This window comes from Euleptes europaea, chromosome 8 (genome assembly GCF_029931775.1).
Source record: "Euleptes europaea isolate rEulEur1 chromosome 8, rEulEur1.hap1, whole genome shotgun sequence".
Lineage (NCBI taxonomy): Eukaryota > Metazoa > Chordata > Lepidosauria > Squamata > Sphaerodactylidae > Euleptes > Euleptes europaea.
Window position 1 is genome coordinate 14,824,827 of NC_079319.1, and position 21,649 is coordinate 14,846,475.

Here is a 21,649-nt window from a genome sequence, read left to right on the forward strand (position 1 = left end):
GTCTTGTACATTTTTGGGCTGGGTGTTGCATGCCCCATCCCGGTCCTTCCTCGAACAGAGTGCCCCTTTTACTCTCCGCTTGAAAACAGCAGCACCGTTGAAAAGCTTTCCCTTCTTAAACAGTTAACTCTGTCGAGTGGACACAATGATGTGTCACGCCGGTGCAGGGACAGAACCCGCTGTTTCTGCTGGGTGATTAATTTTTTGTTATAACTGATTAGGGTTTTATTTTCCCCAAGCCATAATGAATTTGGAAATCAATACGGAGCCCCATATTCATTATAGATCAGTTCTGCCACATCGGTGATAGTATCAATCCCAAAAATCAGGAAGCCAAAATATAATGAAATCTCCTATTTCTAACAGTATTTTACACATACAACAAAGAAAATAATGATGGTCCAGCAAAGGGCGAAAACGCACGGTCGCTTTAGCCTCCTTCGTTCCCTGTTTCAGCCAGGATTCAGCCAGGATCGAACTCATACATTTCGCCGAACGTGCGTTTGATCCTGACTGAATCCTGGCTGATACAAGGAATAAAGAAGGCTAAAGCGACCATGCATTAGTTCACATTAGTGTGAACTAAGTGTCTGTTGTGGGGAGGGGAAGAGAAGGTGATTGTTAAGCCAGTTTGATTCTTCCTTAAGAGGTAGAGAAAGTCAGCATATAAATACCAGATCTTCTTCTCCTTCTCCTCATAGAATCATAGAGCTGGAAGGGGCCATACAGCCCATCTAGTCCAACCCCCTGCTCAATGCAGGATCAGCCTAGAGCATCCCTGACAAGTGCTTGTCCAGCCTCTGCTTAAAGACCACCAGTAAGGGGGGGCTCACCACCTCCCTAGGGAGCCGATTCCACTGTCCAACAACTCTTACTGTAAAAAAAATCCCCCCAAATATCCAGCTGGTACCTTTCCGCCCGCAATTTAAACCCATTATTGCAAGTCCTCTCCTCTGCTGCCAACAGGAACAGCCCCCTGCCCTCCTCTATGTGACAGCCCTTCAAATACTTCAAGAGAGCAAGCAAGCCTTCGGAGGGATACTAGCTCTGAAGGAAGGGAGGGAGATGTAGACCAAGCAGGGGCTGCTGTTTGCTTTCAACACATTGTCAGGTCACGTGTCCCAGCAGCAGTGACTTCTCCAAAGCAAAGTTGCCACTACTATTATCAGAGAGAGGAAAAGTGAAGCTCAACGACCCTGCAACCAAACAGCTTCATACTCCTCAATGAGGAATCCTGGCAGGAAGGATTCTGCCCCAAGATTTGTGTCTCCTTCCACCTGCTCTGCATTGGCGAGTGAAATCAGAGCTGGCTGCAGATGTGAGCACAGGATGGCCACAACACAGACCATTGTGGCATCTGTCTCCTTCCTCAGTGCAGCCACCTGCCTCTCCTGCCCCCAATCATGGCTGCACTGGATAGAGCCATGTGTAACCTCTCTCACCTTCCTTATAGCCCCACTGTTGCCAATAGATCTAGAAGGAGGGCAAAAGAACCAGAGTTTGTTAGAACCAGAGTTAGGGCTGTTTAGCTTGGAAAGAAGGCAGCTAAGAGGAGACATGATAGAGGTCTACATAATTATGCTTGGTACGGAGAGAGTGGACAGGGAGAAGCTTTTCTCCCTCTCTCATAATACTAGAACGTGGGGTCATCTGCTGAAGCTGGAGGGTGAGAAATGCAATCAAAACAGATAAAAGGAAGTATTTCTTCACACAATGCAGAGAAGCATGCCTATTATCTTGGGTGGGGTGGAACACAGGCAGGACGGTGCTGCTGCAGTCGTCTTGTTTGTGGGCTTCCTAGAGGCACCTGGTTGGCCACTGTGTGGACTTGATGGACCTTGGTCTGATCCAGCGTGGCCTTTCTTGTCTGTCTCTGATGTGTCTCTGAATAGGAAATGGTGATTGTACCAGCGGTTCCTCTGATGTTGCGCGGAGGAGGCAGAAGAACGTGTGCCGTCTCCCATGCTCCGTTTCCTCCGCTGCCACCAGGCGCTTCTCCCATTGGGGAATGGCAGATCAGCTTGGCAGATCCCGTGGGGGTTGGATCCCCTGCCAGTCTGTGGGTCTTAACAGATGCCCAACAGTGCCTGCCCCTGATTCCAGCCTGGATTCAAATCATTGTGTGAATATCAGACCCAGCACGTAGGAATCTTGTGTGTTCACTGCCCCCAACAATTTTTAGGCCCAGTCCCTGAGGGGGTTCTGGGACTGCTAATAGCTACATAGAGGTAGGGTTGTAAAGCAACCTGGAGAAAAACATCCTGCCCCTTTAAAAGGCTTAATGGGGTGTTATTTACCAGGCCATGCTATTGACCTCCCTGTCAGGAAAATCATCATCTGCCTATTTCCACACATGAAGCTTCTCTTAAAGGTACAGGACACATTTGGCCAGGCCTGTTGGCAACCCTACATAGAATGCAGAATTTTACTGGGTTGTTTTCCCTTCACAGAGCTGCAAGTCTGGAAAACTGTTTACCTTGGCAGAATTATCCCTTCTAAATACAGGGACATGAACATCGAAGCAAATGTATGTCCCAAATCTATACAAATCTGGGTCCCCATTGGGGAGAAAAGTAAGGTAGAAGTTCAGTAAATAAAACTAAACACACTTCGTGGCCCACAACAATGCAGCTTCTTTTTCCTCTCCGTATTTTTTTTTTGTCAGTTCACAGCCCCTTCTGTCTCCGGTCCTAAGAGAAGACTTGTCCCGGCTCGCTTTTCTGTGGTCCCTTCGTTCCTTCCGCTTTGCCACCCAAACTCTCCACTAGCTTCCCTGACCTTTCCATCTGCGATTTCCATCTGTGGTCTCTTCGGCCAGCATCACACAAACCTTTGCTCTGTGAATTTCCTGCTTCTTCAGGACCAAAGTACATGTGGGTACAGATAATAGCGTGAGAAGCCAAGAGGTGCTTTCAGTGTCGCTTGTGAAAACACACTAACTGTGCCATCCTTAGCAGGGTTCAACCCTTCTAAGTCCATTGAAGTCAAGGGGCTTAGTAAGTGGTAAGTCTACTTACAATGGTACTGTAAAACTCCTATCACAGAAAGAACCAAATAAATCCATGGTCCATCTATAGCTATTAGTCATGATAGCTAAATGGAACCTCCATGTTCAGAGGCAGAAGTAGGGCACCACCACGAAGAAGAAGAAGAAGAAGAAGAAGAGTTGATTTTTATATGCCAACTTTCTCTACCACTTAAGGGAGACTCAAACCGGCTTACAATCACCTTCCCCTCCCCACAACAGACACCCTGTGAGGTAGGTGAGGCTGAGAGAATGTGACTTGCCCAAGGTCACCCAGCAGGCTTCTTGTGGAGGAGTGGGGAAACAAATCCAGTTCACCAGATTAGCCTCCACCGCTCAAGTGGAGGAGCGGGGAATCAAACCCGGTTCTCCAGATCAGACTCTGCCGCTCCAAACCACCGCTCTTAACCACTACACCACGCTGGCTCCCTGTCAGGGAGCTTTGGATCCCATGCCCTACTTCAAGGCTGTCCAGGTGCAACTGATTAGCCAGAGCAGTTCCTCTGGAGAAAATGGCTGCTTTGGAGATTGGACTCTATGGCATTATACCCGGATGAGGTCTCTCCCTTCCCCAAACCCCACCCTCCTCAAGCTCCACCCCCAAAATCTCCAGGTATTTCCCGACAACCCTACTGTATAATATATTCTTTGATATTTGTAGCTTGTACCCTTTGCAAGTAACAGTGAACACACATACAATCCATGTACACTTGGTTTATACACACACACACAAACACACACACACATACATATATACATGTGTTGAACAATTAGGGTTGCCAGATCTCTCTTCGCCACCAGCGGGAGGTTTTGGGGGCGGAGCCTGAGGAAGGCGTGGTTTGAGGAGGGAAGGGACTTCAATGGGGTATGATGCCACAGATTCCGCCTTCCAAAGCACCCATGTTCTCCAGGGGAACTGATCTCTATCGGCTGGAGATCAGTTGTAACAGCGGGAGATCTCCAGCTAGTACCTGGTTTTTGCACATGTAAATAATAACATCACTTTGCATATATTGCAAGAGCCTGTTACTATTTATTTGCATAGTACCTGGAGGTAGGCAGCCCTATGAATAATTCTCACATTGCATTAAATGCATGTATAGCTGAATGAGTGATATAAACCACACATTCATCCAGGAACTGGTGCCCAGTTTGATTTGTAAAGCGAACGCCTGTCGGGTTTTTCTTACTACCAGATGGTAAACCCGTACATGCAAGATGCATGTGCCTTCACTGTGACATGCCAACATGGGCATTATTTCTCGTCAAAAACGGCCCCTTCCTTTTGTAAAGAAACACAAACAAAACAACATCTTAAAACCGTCCCCGCTTTGCCAGATGCAAGCTGGGCTTCAAGGCCGTTATTCATCCCGGGAAAAGCTTGGCGGCCCCTTCTACGTACCCTCTTCTCCTCAACGCGCATCTCAAAGGATTGGCAGAGGCTGCGAAAACGGAGAGTTTTTAAAGCCCTATAAAAACTTGTTAAGAAGCAGGGAGGGGAAGAGGGCTGGGTGGGGAGGGGGCGGTGGGGGCTGCGCTGCAAAATACAAACAGGAAAGCTCCTTCAGCCAAGCAGGGCTGGCTTCTCCGCTTGCAGCTGCATTACCTCACTCAAGGCAGAAAGCTTGGCTTTTAAAGCCTCTGTGACACCGTTCACTTAAAAATGAATTAGGCAGGGCCCACTCCTCCATTTCCAAAAAGCACAAGCTGCAGGCAGGGATTGTTGGCCAGCTGTGCGGCGTCTGGCAGGCATTTCTCCTCCCGCCACTCTGTTCTGCGAGACCTGAAGGTTTTCTTTTTCCTTCGGAAAAAAGTGCCACTTTTTTGGTCACGCAAGCGAGCTGTGAAATGCCGTGGTTGGGTAGGCGGAGGTTGGCCCCGGAGGATGGAAGCTGCGAAGGGGGTAAAAAGTGAAAAGCAGAAGCAGAGTTTCACACCACATTGGAACTGGGGGAAATATGTCACAATTTGACCTTGGCTTGGCATTGGCTTTGTCTAGGGTTGCCAACCTCCAGGTACTAGCTGGAGCTATCTTGCTATTACAACTGACCTCCAGCCGATAGAGATCTGTTTACCTGGAGAAAATGGCCACTTTGGCAATTGGTCTCTATGGCATTGGAGTCCCTTCCCTCCCCAAACCCTGCCTTTCTCAGGCTCCGCCCCAAAAACCTCCCACCGGTGGCAAAGAGGGACCTGGCAACCTTTTTTTGTCTTTTTATTGGGGAGCAGCGGTGGCTAAGAGGTAGAGACCATGCTTTCTACCCAGAGATTCCCAGGTTCAATCCCGGGCAGTTCCACTTAATGAACTAATGTTATCAATACATGTGCAGCCCCCCGGTGGGGGAGATGGTTCAAGGGAGGGCTGAATTCCTTTCTTCCCCCTGCACCATGATCCTTGATCCGAATCATGGCCTTGCACCCTTAGGAAATGAGTTCTGTTGCACCTTTTGTGTGGCTTTCTGAGTCACAGTCATGTTGGGGGAAATCCAGAAACTACACATTAAAAATTGTAACTTGTAGTTTGCCCCAAAGATATCTGGAGATGCTCAAGTTCATCTTTTTTCCATTCTGTTTCTCCCATTTGCTTGATCACAGAATGCACACTTTGCAGCACAAAATCCCAGATTGAGTCCCTGGTATCTCCATTTAAAGGGCCAGTGTTCTGACTAGTATAGGACAGCTACTTATGTTCAGCTTCGAGATACAAGGGAACCCTAGAGCTTCGTCTCATACACCTTGATCATGAAGGAGGCTTTCCCAGGGTGAGGCTCATCCATTGCCCTTTGGGTATGCTGAGCCCTGCGATTTTCCCCAAATGCGGGAAACACGACTGCATAATTTGTGGTACCCAAACCTATTATTTCCTGAATATAGAAGCATCCAGCGTATGGCACGGTCTAAAATTCCTCTATTGATATCTAAGGAACTGTTCGATAAACACCAGAGACAGGAGTCAGTCACCAAGGTTGATGGTGCGTGTAAGGATTCTCTGAGGTTGTTCTGGGATTTAAATAGTATTCTTTAATCCCTGCAAGGCAGGGGCCATGTGGAGTGTCAGATGCCTGGGGGAAATAACTGTTGCAAGCGAAGCGTTTCCTGCGGGTACAGCTTCTCTTCCAGGTGAATTTCCCCATGTTCTCTGAGGGAAGAATTAGACAAGATGGCCAAAGAACTTTGACAGGATCTCCAGCATGTTTTTAGTTGCTAAAAAGTAGCCACGTAACTCTTTGATTTGGATCTGAGGGCCACAGCACAGGAGGAGGGGAAGTCATTTCCTGACCTTAGATGACCTCCCCATGAGCTGGTTGTGTTCCTAGTACATTTCTCCAAAGGAGAATCACCTTGTGGGGGGGATTTGAAGTTGGAAAAACAGTGCAAGGGGGACATTAAAACCCTTCTTCCCATGCTGGAGCCCTAATTTACACAAGGTCCCCCACCCAAGACTGTTATTGAGCAATAAAAAACACACTAGAGAGAGACCCAGTTCCAGATCCTTTAATGGCTTTCTCAGTTTGGCCTTGAGAGACAGCCCCTGAAATTTCTTTACAGCACAAAATAGGCTTCCTTGTGTGTAGATTCTCTGATGGACGATCCCACTGCTTTTGCCTGGTAATTAAGGTTGCCAGCTTCAGTTTGGGGAATATCTGGAGATTTTGGAAGCGGAGCCTGAGGAGGGTGGTGGGGAGGTGAGGGACTTCAGTGGGATATACCGCCTTAGAGTCCACCTTCCAATGCAGCCATTTTCTCCAGGGGAACTGATCTCTGTCACCTGGAGATCAGTTGTAATAGCGGGAGATCTCCAGCCACCACCTGGAGGTTGGCAACCCTACTGGCAATGCTGCCCACACTCCAGGCCTGGAGAGAGGTCCTCTCCCATGTGGATTCTGCCTTCAAAAGTTCTCTTCTTTCTTAACATTTCCCACCCACCACCCAACCCCTGGCAAGAGGATGGTTTCGCCTCCTGTCTGTGGATTCTCTAGTGGGCTTTGAAACATGGCTTTTCCCCTGAAGGCCTCCCATATGCCAGCATACATAGCTTTTTCTATACCTTGACTGAAATTTGATAGCTGGCACCAGGAGCCTGACCAATTTGCTTCAGAAGTCACCATTTGGCTACTCCTGATCTTCAAGATGCATGCGGCTGATAACCATTCACTGGCAAACCATTCAAAATGCACGTTCAAAGGGATGGGGAAGGCCCAAATGGCTTCTGAAATCCAACATACATATCTCACATGAATGGGGAAACCTTCAGTGAATAAAAGGGCTGCCGTATTTCTTCCTTGACCCTCTGCCAGTTTTATAAGCATCGTTAGGTTCACTCATCATCAGTGTGGTGTAGTTAGTGGTTAAGAGAGGTGGTTCGGAGCAGTGGACTCTGATCTGGAGAACCGGGTTTGATTCCCCACTCCTCCACATGAGCAGCGGAGGCTAATCTGGTGAACTGAATTTGTTTCCCCACTCCTACACGTGAAGCCAGCTGGGTGACCTTGGGCTAGTCACAGTTCTCTTAGAGCCCCTTCAGCCCCACCTACCTCACAGGGTGTCTGTTGTGGGGAGGGGAAGGGAAGGGGATTGTAAGCCGGTTTGAGTCTTCCTTAAGTGGTAGAGAAAGTCGGCATGTAAAAAACAACTCTTCTTCTTCTTTATTCCCCCCTTGGGACAGTTGGAAACGTTACAACTGGGGGGCCTCAAATGCATCTGTTCTCCCCCCCCCCCGGTCAAATGGGAGCAGGAGAAGTGCAGAACACCCGCAAAATACTGCGTTTCTGCATGCACCCAGCCATGCAGAAACTCCAGTGCCCCATCCACAAGAACACAGTCCTTGTTCAAACAAGGCCAACCCAATGTACTAATAAAATAATTACAGCTGATTCTGGGAACAGACTTTCTTTATAGCCAGAGTACTTCTGTGACTGCTGTTTCATTTAATCAAACGCCCACTCATCTGATACAGTCTTTGAAAAGAAGTAACAATACAAATGAGAAGGAAACAGGATGGGTTTTTCTCTCTCTCTGCATGAAGCAGAGGTGGTTATACAAAAAGCAGATGAATATTAAAGTGGTGGATTCGAATCTTAAATTGGGCCAATGGGTAAGTTTTAACAGCCCTGAAAGTTCAGTTTTGAAAGTGGCTCGGGATCTGTTGTGCTGCCTTTCAAAAAAGAATTGCTGGGTGTCAGAATCCCTGTTCCGAGTCTTGCCACCCACTAGCAACGATTCCCCACAGAAAAGCCAATGTGGTGTACTGGTTAGAGTGTCAGACTGGGATCTGGAAGGCCCAAGTTCAAATCCCCTGACTGCCATGGAAGCTTGCTGAGTAATCTTAGTACAGTAACACATGCTAGCCTAACCTACCTCACAGGGTTGTTGTGAGGATAAAAAGTGAGGCCAGGAGAATGATGTAATCTGCTTTGGGTCCCCATTGAGGAGAAAGGTGGGCTATGAATGAAGGCAATAAATAAGGAAATAACTAAACAGAAGAGTTCTTGTATTTGCTTTGATTTTCAATAATTGTGATGCTCATACAATTTTTAACCAGACTTAAAAAATAAAAAAAACAGCAACAGGTAATCGGTAACTTCGATCCCTTGATTGCTTCTTGTTGTACTTGTTGACAATCCTAACTCTGCTATCTTCAATAATTCCCTATATCCTTCTTATGGACAGGTGTGTGATTCTGATACAATGCTTGATCCAGCTTCATCCGTGGAAATGGTAAAAGTTTTGGAAGAAGATCCAATGGTTGGCGGTGTTGGAGGAGATGTACAGGTGAATATAACATTTAGCTGTTACACCAAAAACTGCTCCCAGACTTGGGACCACTTTAGTTACAATTTCCTAAGAGCACATACAGTGGTCGTACCTAGGGTTGCCAACCTCCAGATTTCTTGGTGAGATCCCATCATGCCACCCTCCAGTTGAGAAGAAGAAGAAGAGTTGGTTTTTATATGCTGCCGACTTTCTGTACCACTTAAGGACCTCCCGCTATTACAATTGCTCTCCAGGCGAAATAAATCAGCTCCGCTGGAGAAAATGGCCGGTTTGGCAACTGGACTCTGTAGCATTGAAGTCCCTCCCCTCTGCAAACCCTGCCCTCCTCAGGCTCTGCCCCAAAAATCTCCAGGTATTTCCCAACCCGGAGCTGGCAACCCTAGTCATATCAACTACTTTGTCTGTGCGTTGCAGTGCAAAAATAAAAAGGAAAAAGGAAGGATTTAGGCAGGGCTGCTAGGTCTCCTGGTTTGGAGGGAGACCTCTCTCTGACAGCCCTCTTCCCCGGCTGCCACTCCCTGGAGTGGCAGGGGAGAAATGGGGGGATTGGCAGTGCCAACAACATGCTGATGTCACTTCTGGCACCACCCAGAACTGATGTCATTGTGTTGGGGTGGTGCTCTGTCATTGATTTAACCATAGAGTTTTAGGTGAGAGTTAGAATGTTGCCCCAATGCCATGACATCACTTTCTGGTTTTACCAGAAGTGACATCAGCATGACATTATTAGCAAGCTCCCCATCTTGGTAAGTCTCCCACCTTTTGGCAGCCACAGGCTGGCAACCCTAAATTGAGTGCTTTTTTTTATTACCATTACATCATCATGGTTGCTTATATTTATAATGTGCCTCAAACATTAGGTTCCTGTTTCTCAGGCCTGCAGCCATCAGGCCCTCCCTCTCTTTGTCTCCTTGTTTACCTACACCAGTGGTTCCCAACGTTTTTTTGACCAGGGACCACTAGGACTTTTTTGTTCGGTGCAGGGACCCCAAGGTTCAAAATAAAAATGCTGAGAATTTGAAAATAAACTTTAATCATAACTGTTAGTTAAACATTAAAATTAGAATAATATTTGAATATATATTTTTATAATAGAGAACTTTTAATTGAAAATATTAATTTATTATGGGTTTATAACTTTGTTTTGCGGACCTTAATTTAGTTCTCGCGGACCCCTGGGGGTCCACGGACCCCTGGTTGGGAACCAGTGACCTACACTAACTATGGTTTGTTGATTGTCCAAACACAGAGCACCCTGTGAGCTGAGGTTAGCTAGGGTCAGTCAAAGCCGGATTTCGTCCACAATCTGAAATGAGTTTATTACCAAAGTCAGAGTGAACTCTGGTTTCACATGACGTATTAATGTTGACATCTTTGCTTAATCCTGATGCTAATTCTGGTTTATTTCCTGGGACCACTGCAGGACACATACATGCCATGTAGGGTTGCCAGCTCTGGTTTGGGAATTTCTTGGAGATTTAGAGTGGAGCCTGTGGAAGGTGGAGTCTGGGGATGGGAAACTCAGGAGGAATGTGATTACATGGAATCTATCCTCCAAAGCTTACTTGTTTTCTCTCTCTCTCCAGGAAAACTGATCTCTGTAGTCTGGAGATCAGCTGTATTTCTGGGGGAACTCCAGGCCCCACCTGGAGGTTGGCAATCTTAATGCACTGGCAGAGCAGCTGAAAATCAAAACTCCTCTCACCTTTCACCACCTCTCACTAGCAGTCTCCCTGACCACTTGAACAACAAACAGTCGCTCAAGGAAAAACCAGGACTGAGTGATAGGGTTGCCAACCGCCAGGTGGTGGCTGGAGATCTCCCGCTATTACAACTGATTTCCAGGCAATATAAATCAGTTCCCCTGGAGAAAATGGCCACTTTGGCAATTGGACTCTATGGCGTTGAAGTCCCTCCCCTCCCCAAATCCCACCCTCCTCAGGCTCCGCCCCCAAAACCTCCCGCCAGTGGCGAAGAGGGACCTGGCAACCCTACACAGGTCACAAGTACCCAGCAGTGAAATGCCAGTTCTGCTCAGAATGCATCTATTGTCCCAGGCCTTAAAAGTGCACGGCCAACCTGACCTTAATTTAGTTGGAGTAGAAAGCTTTGAACAGGAAGTACATTCCTTGGGTTCCAAATCATTGCTGGAAAGATCAGGTTACACAAGGTTCCATAAACAAAACAAAACAAAACTCATTCATATATTTGAAAAGGTTTCAGTCTGAAAAGCAATATTAGGGACTGTGAAGCAGGAAAGATGCATATTTTAACATTTATTCAGCCTTTTGACATGTCCTGAAAATACTCCATCCTCGTTATCTATGAAGCATTCCCCCCCAAAGAAGTTTGCAAAACTTGAGGCTCCCCAATAAAGGAGCATTTCATCAGCTGGAGGTCTCTATATAGGGTTGCCAGGTCCCTGTTCGCCACCAGCGGGAGGTTTTGGGGGGCGGAGCCTGAGGAGGGCAGGGTTTGGGGAGGGGAGGGACTTCCATGCCGTAGAGTCCAATTGCCAAACGGGCCATTTTCTCCAGGGGAGCTGATCTCTATCGGCTGGAGATCAGTTGTAATAGCAGGAGATCTCCAGCTACTACCTGGAGGTTGGCAACCCTGTCTATATACAATAGGGATGCCAGCCTCCAGATGGGACCTGGGTATCCCCCAGAATTACAGCTCATCTCTAGACCTCTGAGATCAGTTCCCCTGTAGAAAATGGATGCTTTGGAAGGTGGACTCTGTGACAGTGTACCCCACTGAGTCTCCTGTCCTCCCTGGGCTCCACTCCCAAATCTCCAGGAGTTACCCAACCTGGATCTGGCAACCCTACCCTTCCCATCTCCCTAGGGTTGCCAACCTCCAGGGACTAGCTGGTGATCTCCTGCTATTACAACTGATCACCAGCTGATAGCGATTAGTTCACCTGGAGAAAATGGCCACTTTGGCAATTGGACTCTATGACATTGAAGTCCCTCTCCTCCCCAAGCCCCGCCCTCCTCAGGCTCCACCCAAAAAACCCCGCCACTGGTAGTAAAGAGGGACCTGGCAACCCTACATCTCTTGTTGGTGGCTAGGGGGGACCTGACAACCCTCACATACAATGTTTTGTGACTTAAAAATATTTTTATTGCTTCTGTTTTTAAAAATTACGAGAAGCTAGACCACATTCAATTAAAAATAAATTACCTACACATTAGGAACTCTTTCAGGGAAAGCTGAAGGAGTAATGTAATAACCGAAAAGACTATGAAACAATGGGCATATCCGCACCATGGGACTTACTCCCTAGTAAATGTTCTTAGGATTGCAGCCTTAAAAAGGTGTAATACTATTTTATGGCATGCTGCTGTTACACTGCTTGTGTCTCTCCCCCCCCCCCCACCCTTTATATTGGGTTTTAACTGTGCAGTATGAATTGGAGTTGCACCCTTATAAGTCTACTGGACTTAGAAGGCAATTACTCTGTTTTTATGGCAGTATTTGTTTTATTTTGTTTGTTTTAAAACATTTACTTGTAAGCTGTCTTGAATACAATTTTTAGTAGAAAAGGAGGATAGATATTCCTCTGAATGAAGATAGGTACATAGATGGGTGCCCTGACCTGGATGGCCCAGGCTAGCCTGTTCTTATGAAATCTCGGAAGCTAAGCAGGGTCAGCCCTGGTTAGTACTTGGATGGGAGACCACCAAGGAATACTACCATTGCTACACAGAGGCAGGCAATCACAAAACACCTCTGAAATCTCTTGCCTTGAAAACCCTGCAGGGTCGCCATAAGTCAGCTGTAACTTGAGGGCATGTTCCATCACAGATATAGGTAGGCAGGTACACATGAAGCTGCCTTATACTTGAATCAGACCAATGGTCTAACAAGGTGATTATTCTTTCTGGGAGTGGATCTCCAGGGTCTTAGGAAGAGGTCTTTCACATGGAGATGCTGGGGATTGAATCTGGGACCTTCTGCATGCCTAGCAGATGCTCTGCTACTGAGTCATGGCCATCACATAGGTAGGCAGGTGGATGGATATTACCAGCATGATTTTGTGAGTTATGCTTTTTCATAAAACCAATCCTATGTCCTTATTCTTAGGAACTAATTTTAATATAACTTCCTTTCCATTGTTGCCGCTGGTAGATACTGAACAAGTACGACTCGTGGATCTCCTTTCTCAGCAGCGTTAGATACTGGATGGCGTTTAATATTGAAAGAGCATGCCAGTCCTACTTTGGCTGCGTGCAGTGCATCAGCGGACCTTTGGGGATGTACAGGAACTCCTTACTCCACGAATTTGTAGAAGATTGGTACAATCAGGAGTTCATGGGATCTCAGTGTAGCTTCGGAGACGACCGGCATCTCACAAACAGAGTCCTGAGCCTCGGCTATGCAACAAAATACACAGCTCGATCCAAGTGCCTTACGGAAACGCCGATAGAATATCTCAGGTGGTTGAACCAACAGACCCGCTGGAGTAAGTCCTACTTCCGGGAGTGGCTGTACAATGCGATGTGGTTCCACAAGCATCACTTGTGGATGACTTACGAGGCGGTCATCACGGGCTTCTTCCCATTTTTTCTCATTGCCACCGTCATTCAGCTTTTCTATCGAGGGAAGCTGTGGAACATCCTCCTCTTCTTGCTGACCGTTCAGCTTGTGGGCCTTATAAAGTCTTCCTTTGCCAGCTGCCTTAGAGGGAACGTGGTCATGGTGTTCATGTCCCTTTACTCAGTGTTGTACATGTCCAGTTTACTTCCGGCCAAGATGTTTGCCATAGCCACGATAAACAAGGCAGGGTGGGGCACGTCGGGCAGAAAAACCATTGTGGTCAACTTCATAGGACTCATCCCCGTGTCCGTTTGGTTTACAATCCTCTTAGGCGGGGTTATTTTCACAATCTACAAGGAATCCAAAAAGCCATTTTCCGAATCGAAACAGACAGTGTTGATCATCGGCACAATACTCTACGCCTGCTACTGGGTGATGCTCTTGACTTTGTACTTAGTGCTCATCACCAAATGTGGCCGGCGGAAGAAAGAGCAACAGTACGACATGGTGCTTGACGTATGATTCAATGACTGTGTCTTTTTCTCCCGCCGCCTGTGGGAAGTTTTCCGAGTGACCCGACAGACCTTCTAGCGACGGTGGCACTGAACGAAGATCTCATCAAAGAAAAAGGATCATTGCTGCTGGGACTTGAACACAGGAACAATTTCATGACCATGCCAAAGCGAAAACAAGAAAAAGAATTAAAAATGTGATTGTGCCTTTTTTTGGGGGGGGGGGAATTGTTTTACATGGATTCAACCCATTCTTGTGGGTGGTCTCTGATGATGCACTTTCTTCTGTTGTGCATACACCCAAAAGTGTTAATGTCCTATATACCTCATTGGCCATGCTCATGTGGATGGACAGGGAAGAAAGGGAGACTCGAGCAAAGGATTTGGCAAACCCTTGCAACCTAATTTATGAACTTCTTGTTGTTCTGTGTGTTTTTTTTCCTAGGAAGGTTGTGTTCGTTTTGTGTGTGTGTGTGTGTGCGCGCGAGTGTGTTTGTGTGTGCGCGTTTATGCATTAGGCTGCCAAACGTAATTCCAAAGTCAAATTTTTATGAGGTTTGATGACTAAGTTGTATTTTTATAATTGTAATTATTTGTCTTTGTTTACTTTTTACACCATTTTTTAAAAAAATCTCATATTTTATATTTTATATTTCTGCCAAAAAAAAAGTACACACCTCCCTCCCCCCGACACTCTTTAAATTTCCTTCTCTTTTCTAAATAGGCATTGAAGAATTCCTAATTTTCAAAACAAAAAATCAACCCCACAATGTGAAAATGGATGCTGATTTGATATTATTTTTATTTTTCTCACAATGCAAAAGAATAAAACGTCTTTCTGTACTTTTAAACTGATGAATGGTTATTTCTGTGAAAGTATTTAAAATGTGCGCTTTTGATTTTTAGTTTTATTTGAAAACGCCCAACGCCATTGTTAGCTTTCAGAGACAAACCCTGTTATGTGCATAAACTGCACAACCCCCCCCCCCGAGGTTTTCATTCACTGACTTTGTCAAAGTGAATGGGAAACAGTATGTAGGTGTTTGTGTACTTTCCCCAGTCTTGTCAGCAGTCAGGAGAACTTCTATGGGGATTGTGCCCATAAAGGCCAAAGGGATAGATATGTGCAATCCTCCCCCCCCCTCAAAATTTGGTAAGTGGGAACATAAATTGTGGCAGATGGTGCACATCTGAAGATTAAACATATACAGGGTTGCCAGCTCCGGGTTGGGAAATACCTGGAGATTTTGGGAGTGGAATCTGAGGAGGGCAGGGTTTGGGGAGGGGAGGGACTTCAATGCCATAGAGTCCAATTGCCAAAGCTGCCATTTTCTCCAGTGGAACTGATCTCTATCACCTGGAGATCAGTTGTAATAGCGGGAGATCTCCAGTCACCACCTGGAGGTTGGCAGTCCTAAACATACGCCTTAATAGCCATTATGTTAAGAACCTCAGTGTTTTACGTTTTTAAGGAAAAGTCATCCAGTATTCATCCTTTTAAAAAACAAACAAACAAACAAACGTTGACTTCCCCTCAGTGTTGCTAAGTTTTGGATGGGGTCTGGAAATCTGGAATACAACAGATCTCTAGACTCCAGAGATCAGTTCTTCTGGAGGAAATGGCACCTTTGGGGGGTGGGGGGTAGAGTCTCTGGCATCACATCCCAGCGGTGCTCCCTCCTTCCCTTCCCCAAACTCTGTCCTCCCCCAGGCTCTGCTCCCAAATCTCCAGAAATTTACCAGCCCGGAATTGGCAACCCTATCTCCCCTCTTTCTTTACTTGATCACTGTCGTAGAGTGAAACGTTTGGTTTCCAACCGTTTTCAAAATCCTGTGCGTTTGAGCGAAATCCTGAATGCGTTGCAATTCATTGTGAAACTGTAATGGTTTTCATTGGATGCCAGAAAATGTTACCTTCAGGCCTATTTCTCAGTCTACAGATTTGAAGTGAATAAAAGTTCTTCCTGTGACTGTTAAGACCAGTGTTTACATTCTAAAATAAAGAAGTCCTAGAGTTCCATCTTACCAGATGTTCAGAGATACAAGTCTTTTCCTTAGTTAACTTAAATATCGTGTTATAGCAGGGGTGAGGAACAATATATGCTCAGAGGCACTCTTTTTTATGACTTCTCATGTTCCTTCAAAGGTTGATTTCTGCATTCAATCCAGTGGATGTGCCAGTTCTTTATGTTTTTGCCACTAAAGTGAATGGGGGAAATTTTGCAAGTGGAGGGAACTCCAACCGTGCATTAAGACTGATGGCCCAGTGTGTTCAGTAGTCCCAGGGAACTAACTACAAATCAGATCCTCTCCTCTTGAATTGAATTAGCAAGGTCCATCTCTGGCTATGCACAAGGGTTGCCAACCTCCTGGTGGTGGCTGGAGATCTCCCACTATTACAACTGATCTCCAGGCGACAGAGATCAGTTCACCTGGAGAACATGGCCACTTTGGAAGGCGGACTCTATGGCATTATACCCACTGAAGTCCCTCCCCTCCTCAAACCATGCCTTCCTCAGGCTCCACCCCCCAGATCTCCAGGTATTTCCCAACCCAGAGCTGGCAACCCTACTACAAACCATTTGCACCACCTAACTGCTACTAACTTAGCAGTCATAAGGCAAATAATAGGTCTGCATTGGTAGCGTGCATCGCTGCAGAGAAAGGCAGCTTTAGAGAGGGTAAAATATTTTGACTGTAGAGAGAGAATCAAGAGGAATCAAAAGTAAAATGGGGCATGTTGACATCGAAAGATCAGAGATGGGCATTCGCTTTATGAGTGCTCAGAACTGGCAAAGTGACTCAACATGGCGGTGAGCCCCTCAACTGCCTAACACCAATGCAACAAAGAAATTCTTGGCAGCCTAGAAGGATCAGGATTTAAGGAGAAGAGGGAGAAGAAAAGACCTGTTGGGTGGCATGGTAATGGCTTGGCTTCTGGAGAGGTTTTATATGTATGTAACTTAGTGGGAATTACTACAGCTCTGTGCTATAGTAATCCATTTCATCACTATTCTCTGCTGACACTGTTCGGCAGACAGGTGATCTATTTATATGTACAAGCCAAAATGTTTTTTTCTTTCCATCCTGCCAACAGGTAAAGCAAAAAATGAACATTTGGGGCCCAGATCCTGCATAGCCAAAAGGAAGTAGTCTAAGCAGAGTTACACCCTCCTGATCCCATGAAAGCCAATATGCTTGGAAGGGTGCAACTCCATTTAGGACTGCACTGTTAATCCCTAAAATACTTACTGAGGAGTGAAAGAAGAGTGGTAACATACACAAATCTATGGCCTTTGGGGTTCTTGCATTAAAAAAACACTGTGATAAATCAGAAGTCCATCTGAGATTTAAGAATATCTGGGGAGTCTCTCTATTTGAATGCAGAAATGAGTTAGATATCCCTGCTGTGGAATATGTAACACACCTACTACCGTTTACTCTCTGAGAAAGTGGGGATAACACACTCGCTTGCAAACTGACCTTGACATATGTTCACAAATGGGAGGGGGGAAAAGAACAATCAATCCCTTTTGGTAACCAAATGGATCAGTATTAAACTTTCAAAATCAAAAGACACAAATGGGAAAAAAAACTTGACTTTGCCTTTTAACTATTTATATTGTATAAGTTAAAGCTTTGGTGGGTAATACCATTCAAGTGTCAAATGAAATCCCCACATTCTATTAAAGATTGAATCAATTGCCTGTATTTATTCTAGCAATTATTCAATGCAGTTCAAGTATAGGTTGTTTAGTACGATTGTTACTTTCATAAATAAAATATTTTTATAAGATTGGGAGCATTTTGTGTTCTTTCCTGAGAATCCCTATTGTTGTTTTCCTTTGGAAAGAAAGAAAGAAAGAAAGAAAGAAAGAAAGAAAGAAAGAAAGAAAGAAAGAAAGAAAGAAAGAAAGAAAGAAAGAAAGAAAGAAAGAAAGAAAGAAAGAAAGAAAGATGGAGACCCAGCTTGGTGTAGTGAAGAATGGTGGACTCTGATCTGGAGAACCGGATTTGTTTCCCCACTCCTACACATGAAGCCAGCTGGGTGACCTTGAGTTAGTCACCGTTCTCTTAAAGCTCTCTCAGCCTCTCCTACCTCACAAGGTGTCTGTTGTGGGTAGAGGAAGGGAAGGAGATTGTAAGCTGTTTTGATTCTCCTTAAAAAGTAGAGAAAATCAGCATATAAAAACCAACATTTGTTCTTCCTCTTCCTCTTCTTCTTCATAATAGGGAAGATCTGCACATGAATGCAGTTTCTGATACAGACAAGTGATACAAATGTGCACCTGGATTTTATTCCCAGCTGTATCAAGATGTTCATCTGGTCACATCAAACTGATAGACCAGTGATCACCAACACAGCACCTGTGGGTGCCATAGTGCCTACCCCTGGGTCTTCTTCATCACTAAAGCAAAGAGCCAATCTTGGCTTTCCCCTACCTCACTGGAGCAGGAATTGCTTCAAGAAAAGTCTAAGAATAATCCACTTTGTGATGGCAGGGAGCACCCATTTGGAAAGAGCTGCCTCCCATCATAGAAGGACACCTGGCATGGAACCTCCCAGTATCTTTGCTTTGGCCACAGCCCCTTGCAAGTCATTTGTGGTTGGCTGCACACCTCCCACCTTGGCAGCCAAGTTATGATGGCATCCACTACCTGTTCTCAAAATCCAACAGTTTTCACAAGTTCAACAAGGTTGAGGAACCCATGCAGGGCCTTTGGTTGCTGCACATGTGAAGTAAGCTCTCCTTCCCTGGAGGTTTTTAAGAAGAGGCTAGATGGCCATCTGTCAGCAATGCTGATTCTATGACCTTAGGCAGATCATGAGAGGAAGGGCATCTCGGCCATCTTCTGGGCATGGAATAGGGGTCACTGGGGGTGTGAGGGGGGGAGGTAGTTGTGAATTTCCTGCATTGTGCAGGGGGTTGGGCTAGATGACCCTGGTGGTCCCTTCCAACTCTATGATTCTAAGTGTAACTTATGTGGATAGAAGTCAGACCTTTGGTCCCTGTAGTTCACTATTGTTACACGCTGCTGAGTGGAGTGGCAGGACACAAACCATGGTCGACAAATAGTTTGAGATGTTCAGAAAAGGCTACACATTTGTTTGGTTTATACGTGCCTGTTTGTTTTCTTGTTTAACTTATTTACTTCATACCCTCCATTCAGCGTTTGTATTTACTATCTGTGTTTTATTTGGCTTAATGCCGCAAATAAAATATTATTATTATACTCTGCCTCTCTTGCCAATGGTGACCCAAAGTGGCTTATGTTGTTTGCCTCGCCTTTATTTTATCCTCACAACAACCCTGGTCACCCAGCAAGATTCCATGGCAGCGTGGGGATTCGAACCTGGAACTCCCTAACTGCGCACTGACTCTGGCTTGTGGGATACCTGGGTCCAAATCCAAATTGAGCTGCCTCTAGGTTAGGAATAAAGAATTAGGATTAACAGGGCTGGCCTTTTGTCATCACTTTAATCCCACACAGGGGTTGTGTGGCTCAGTTTGTAGAGCCTCTGCTTGGCATGCAGAAGGTCCCAGGTTCAATCCCCGGCATCTCCGGTTAAAGGGACTAGGCAAGTAGGTGAAGTGAAAGACCTCTGCCTGAGACCCAGGAGAGCCGCTGCCGGTCACACATGAACACACATGAAGCTGCTTCATACTGAATCAGACCTTCGGTCCATCAAAGTCAGTATTGTCTACTCAGACTGGCAGCAGCTCTCCAGGGTCTCAGGCAGAGAAAGGTCTTTCACATCACCTACTGCCTGGTTCTTTTCAACTGGAGATGCCAGGGGTTGAACCTGCAACCTTCTGCATGCAAAGCAGAGGCTACTACCACCGAGCCACGGTTCCCTCCCCAAATCCTTCCATAGGAACCAACAGCTTTAATGACTCGGTTCAGGCCCTGATGTGGGCAAGGCCCATTAGATTCATGGTGCTTCGAAAAAGCTGCGCTTCAAAGGGAAGTGGTGGCAGCCGGCAGGGCGTCCCAGATTTTGAACGCCCACTGAACATAAAGATGATAATCCTGCTTGGATCCATGGCCAGTTGGAGGCTCTTCCTTTTTGTGAGAGGGTCTGCCAAAGTATCCTAAAACTATCTTGGTCTTGTTCTTTTTTAAAAAAATTAAGGGAATGTTAATGTTAGAGCCAGCATGGTGTAGTGATTAAGAGCGGTGGGCTCTAATCAGGAGGAGCAGATTCGATTCCCCACTCCTCCACATTAGCGGTGGACTCTAATCTGCAGAACCAGGTCTCACACAGTCTGAGTAGACAATACTGACTTTGATGGACCAAGGGTCTGATTCAGTATAAAGCAGCTTCATGTGTTCATGTATTCAACACACACAAAGTAGCCACTGACTCACTCATACTCCACAGTTATCTGGGTATTCACTACAACTGCATACCCATAGCAAAAATATAATTTAGGGAACAGAGTCAAAAGCATGAAGATACATGGCACTGCCTTACACTGAGTCAGACCCTTGGTCTAGGTCAGCATTGTCTACTCTGACTGGCAGAAGCTCCCCAGGGTCTTAGGTCTTTCACGTTACCTACTGCTTGACCCTTTTAACTAGAGGTGCTGAGTATTGAACATGGGATCTTTTGCATGCTAAGCAGATGCTGTGCAGCTAAGCCATAGCCTTTCCCTGGTCAGCATTTTACAGTCACTTCTGTAGCATGTGTCTATTAATGTTAGGTCACATAGGTGAGTCGGCACTATTGCCACAGTACTAGATGGGTAGGGTTGCCAACCTCCAGGTATTAGCTGGAGATCTCCTGCTATTACAACTGATCTCCAGCCAATAGAGATCAGTTCACCTGTAGAAAATGGCCGCTTTGGCAACTGGACTCTAACCTGGAGAACCGGGTTCAATTCCCCACTCCTCCACATGAAGCCTGCTGGGTGACCCTGGGCCAGTCACAGTTCTCTCAGAACTCTCTCAGCCCATGCAGAGGCAGGCAATGGCAAACCACTTCTGAAGGTCTCTTGCCTTGAAAACACTAAGGGGTTGCCATAAGTCAGCTGTGACTTGAAGGCAAAATCACATACACACATACCTATTATTCCCACTTGCCCTCTGTAACTTTGTGAAATGTCACAGAAAATAAATTAATCACCCCAGAAAGACCAAACACAAGGTCCAACCCATGGAACCTGGGAACCTGCTCTAAGAATTGTAGTGATCCTGTCTTCAGACTCAGTTCTGTGACATCATGAAGACAGAAGTAAGGAAATTTGGCATTAGAATCTACCCTAAAGCCATGACATATGAGGCAAAAAAGCCCAGTGTCTGACAGGATCATGACGACTGTTTATATAACACCTCAATGAGGATGCTATTCTACAAGAAGACTGGTCCTTGCCCCCAGGAACTGATAATATAAAATGTGCCCTAGGGGAGACAACCTTTGACCTGGATGGCTCAGGCTAGTCTGACCTTGTCAGCGCTTGGAAGCTAAGCAGAGTTGACCCTGGTTAGTAAGCCTCTGTGTAGGGACCACCAAGGAAGTCCACGGTCCCTACACAGAGGCAGGCAACGGCAAACCTCCTATGTTTGTCTCTTTCCTTGAAAACCCTACAGGGTCCCCATAAGTCAGTGTTGACTTGATAGCACTTTCCACTACTACTAGGGGAGACAACAGGAAGACCAGAAGAGAAATAAACAAGGGAATAACATATTAGTTCTAATTACACATGTTTAGGCTTTGCTTTTTGGCAGAGAGAGAGAGAGGACTAAGAGACAGGCAAGCTAAACCCAATAACATGCATTTCAGTAGAGATAT

The 21,649-nt window shown here is 45.9% G+C and overlaps 1 protein-coding gene across 1 annotated transcript in view; it reads left to right on the plus strand.

Moving 5' to 3' along the window:
- The window catches only part of HAS2 (hyaluronan synthase 2), a 41,526-nt gene extending 27,610 nt beyond the window's left edge, over positions 1 to 13,916 (plus strand). The window contains exons 3-4 of the mRNA XM_056854751.1: positions 8,696 to 8,797; positions 12,935 to 13,916. Of these exons, the coding sequence (XP_056710729.1) occupies positions 8,696 to 8,797; positions 12,935 to 13,864 (1,032 nt within the window). The 3' untranslated portion in view covers positions 13,865 to 13,916. The remainder of the gene's footprint in view (positions 1 to 8,695; positions 8,798 to 12,934) is intronic.
- Positions 13,917 to 21,649: the final 7,733 nt, after the last annotated feature.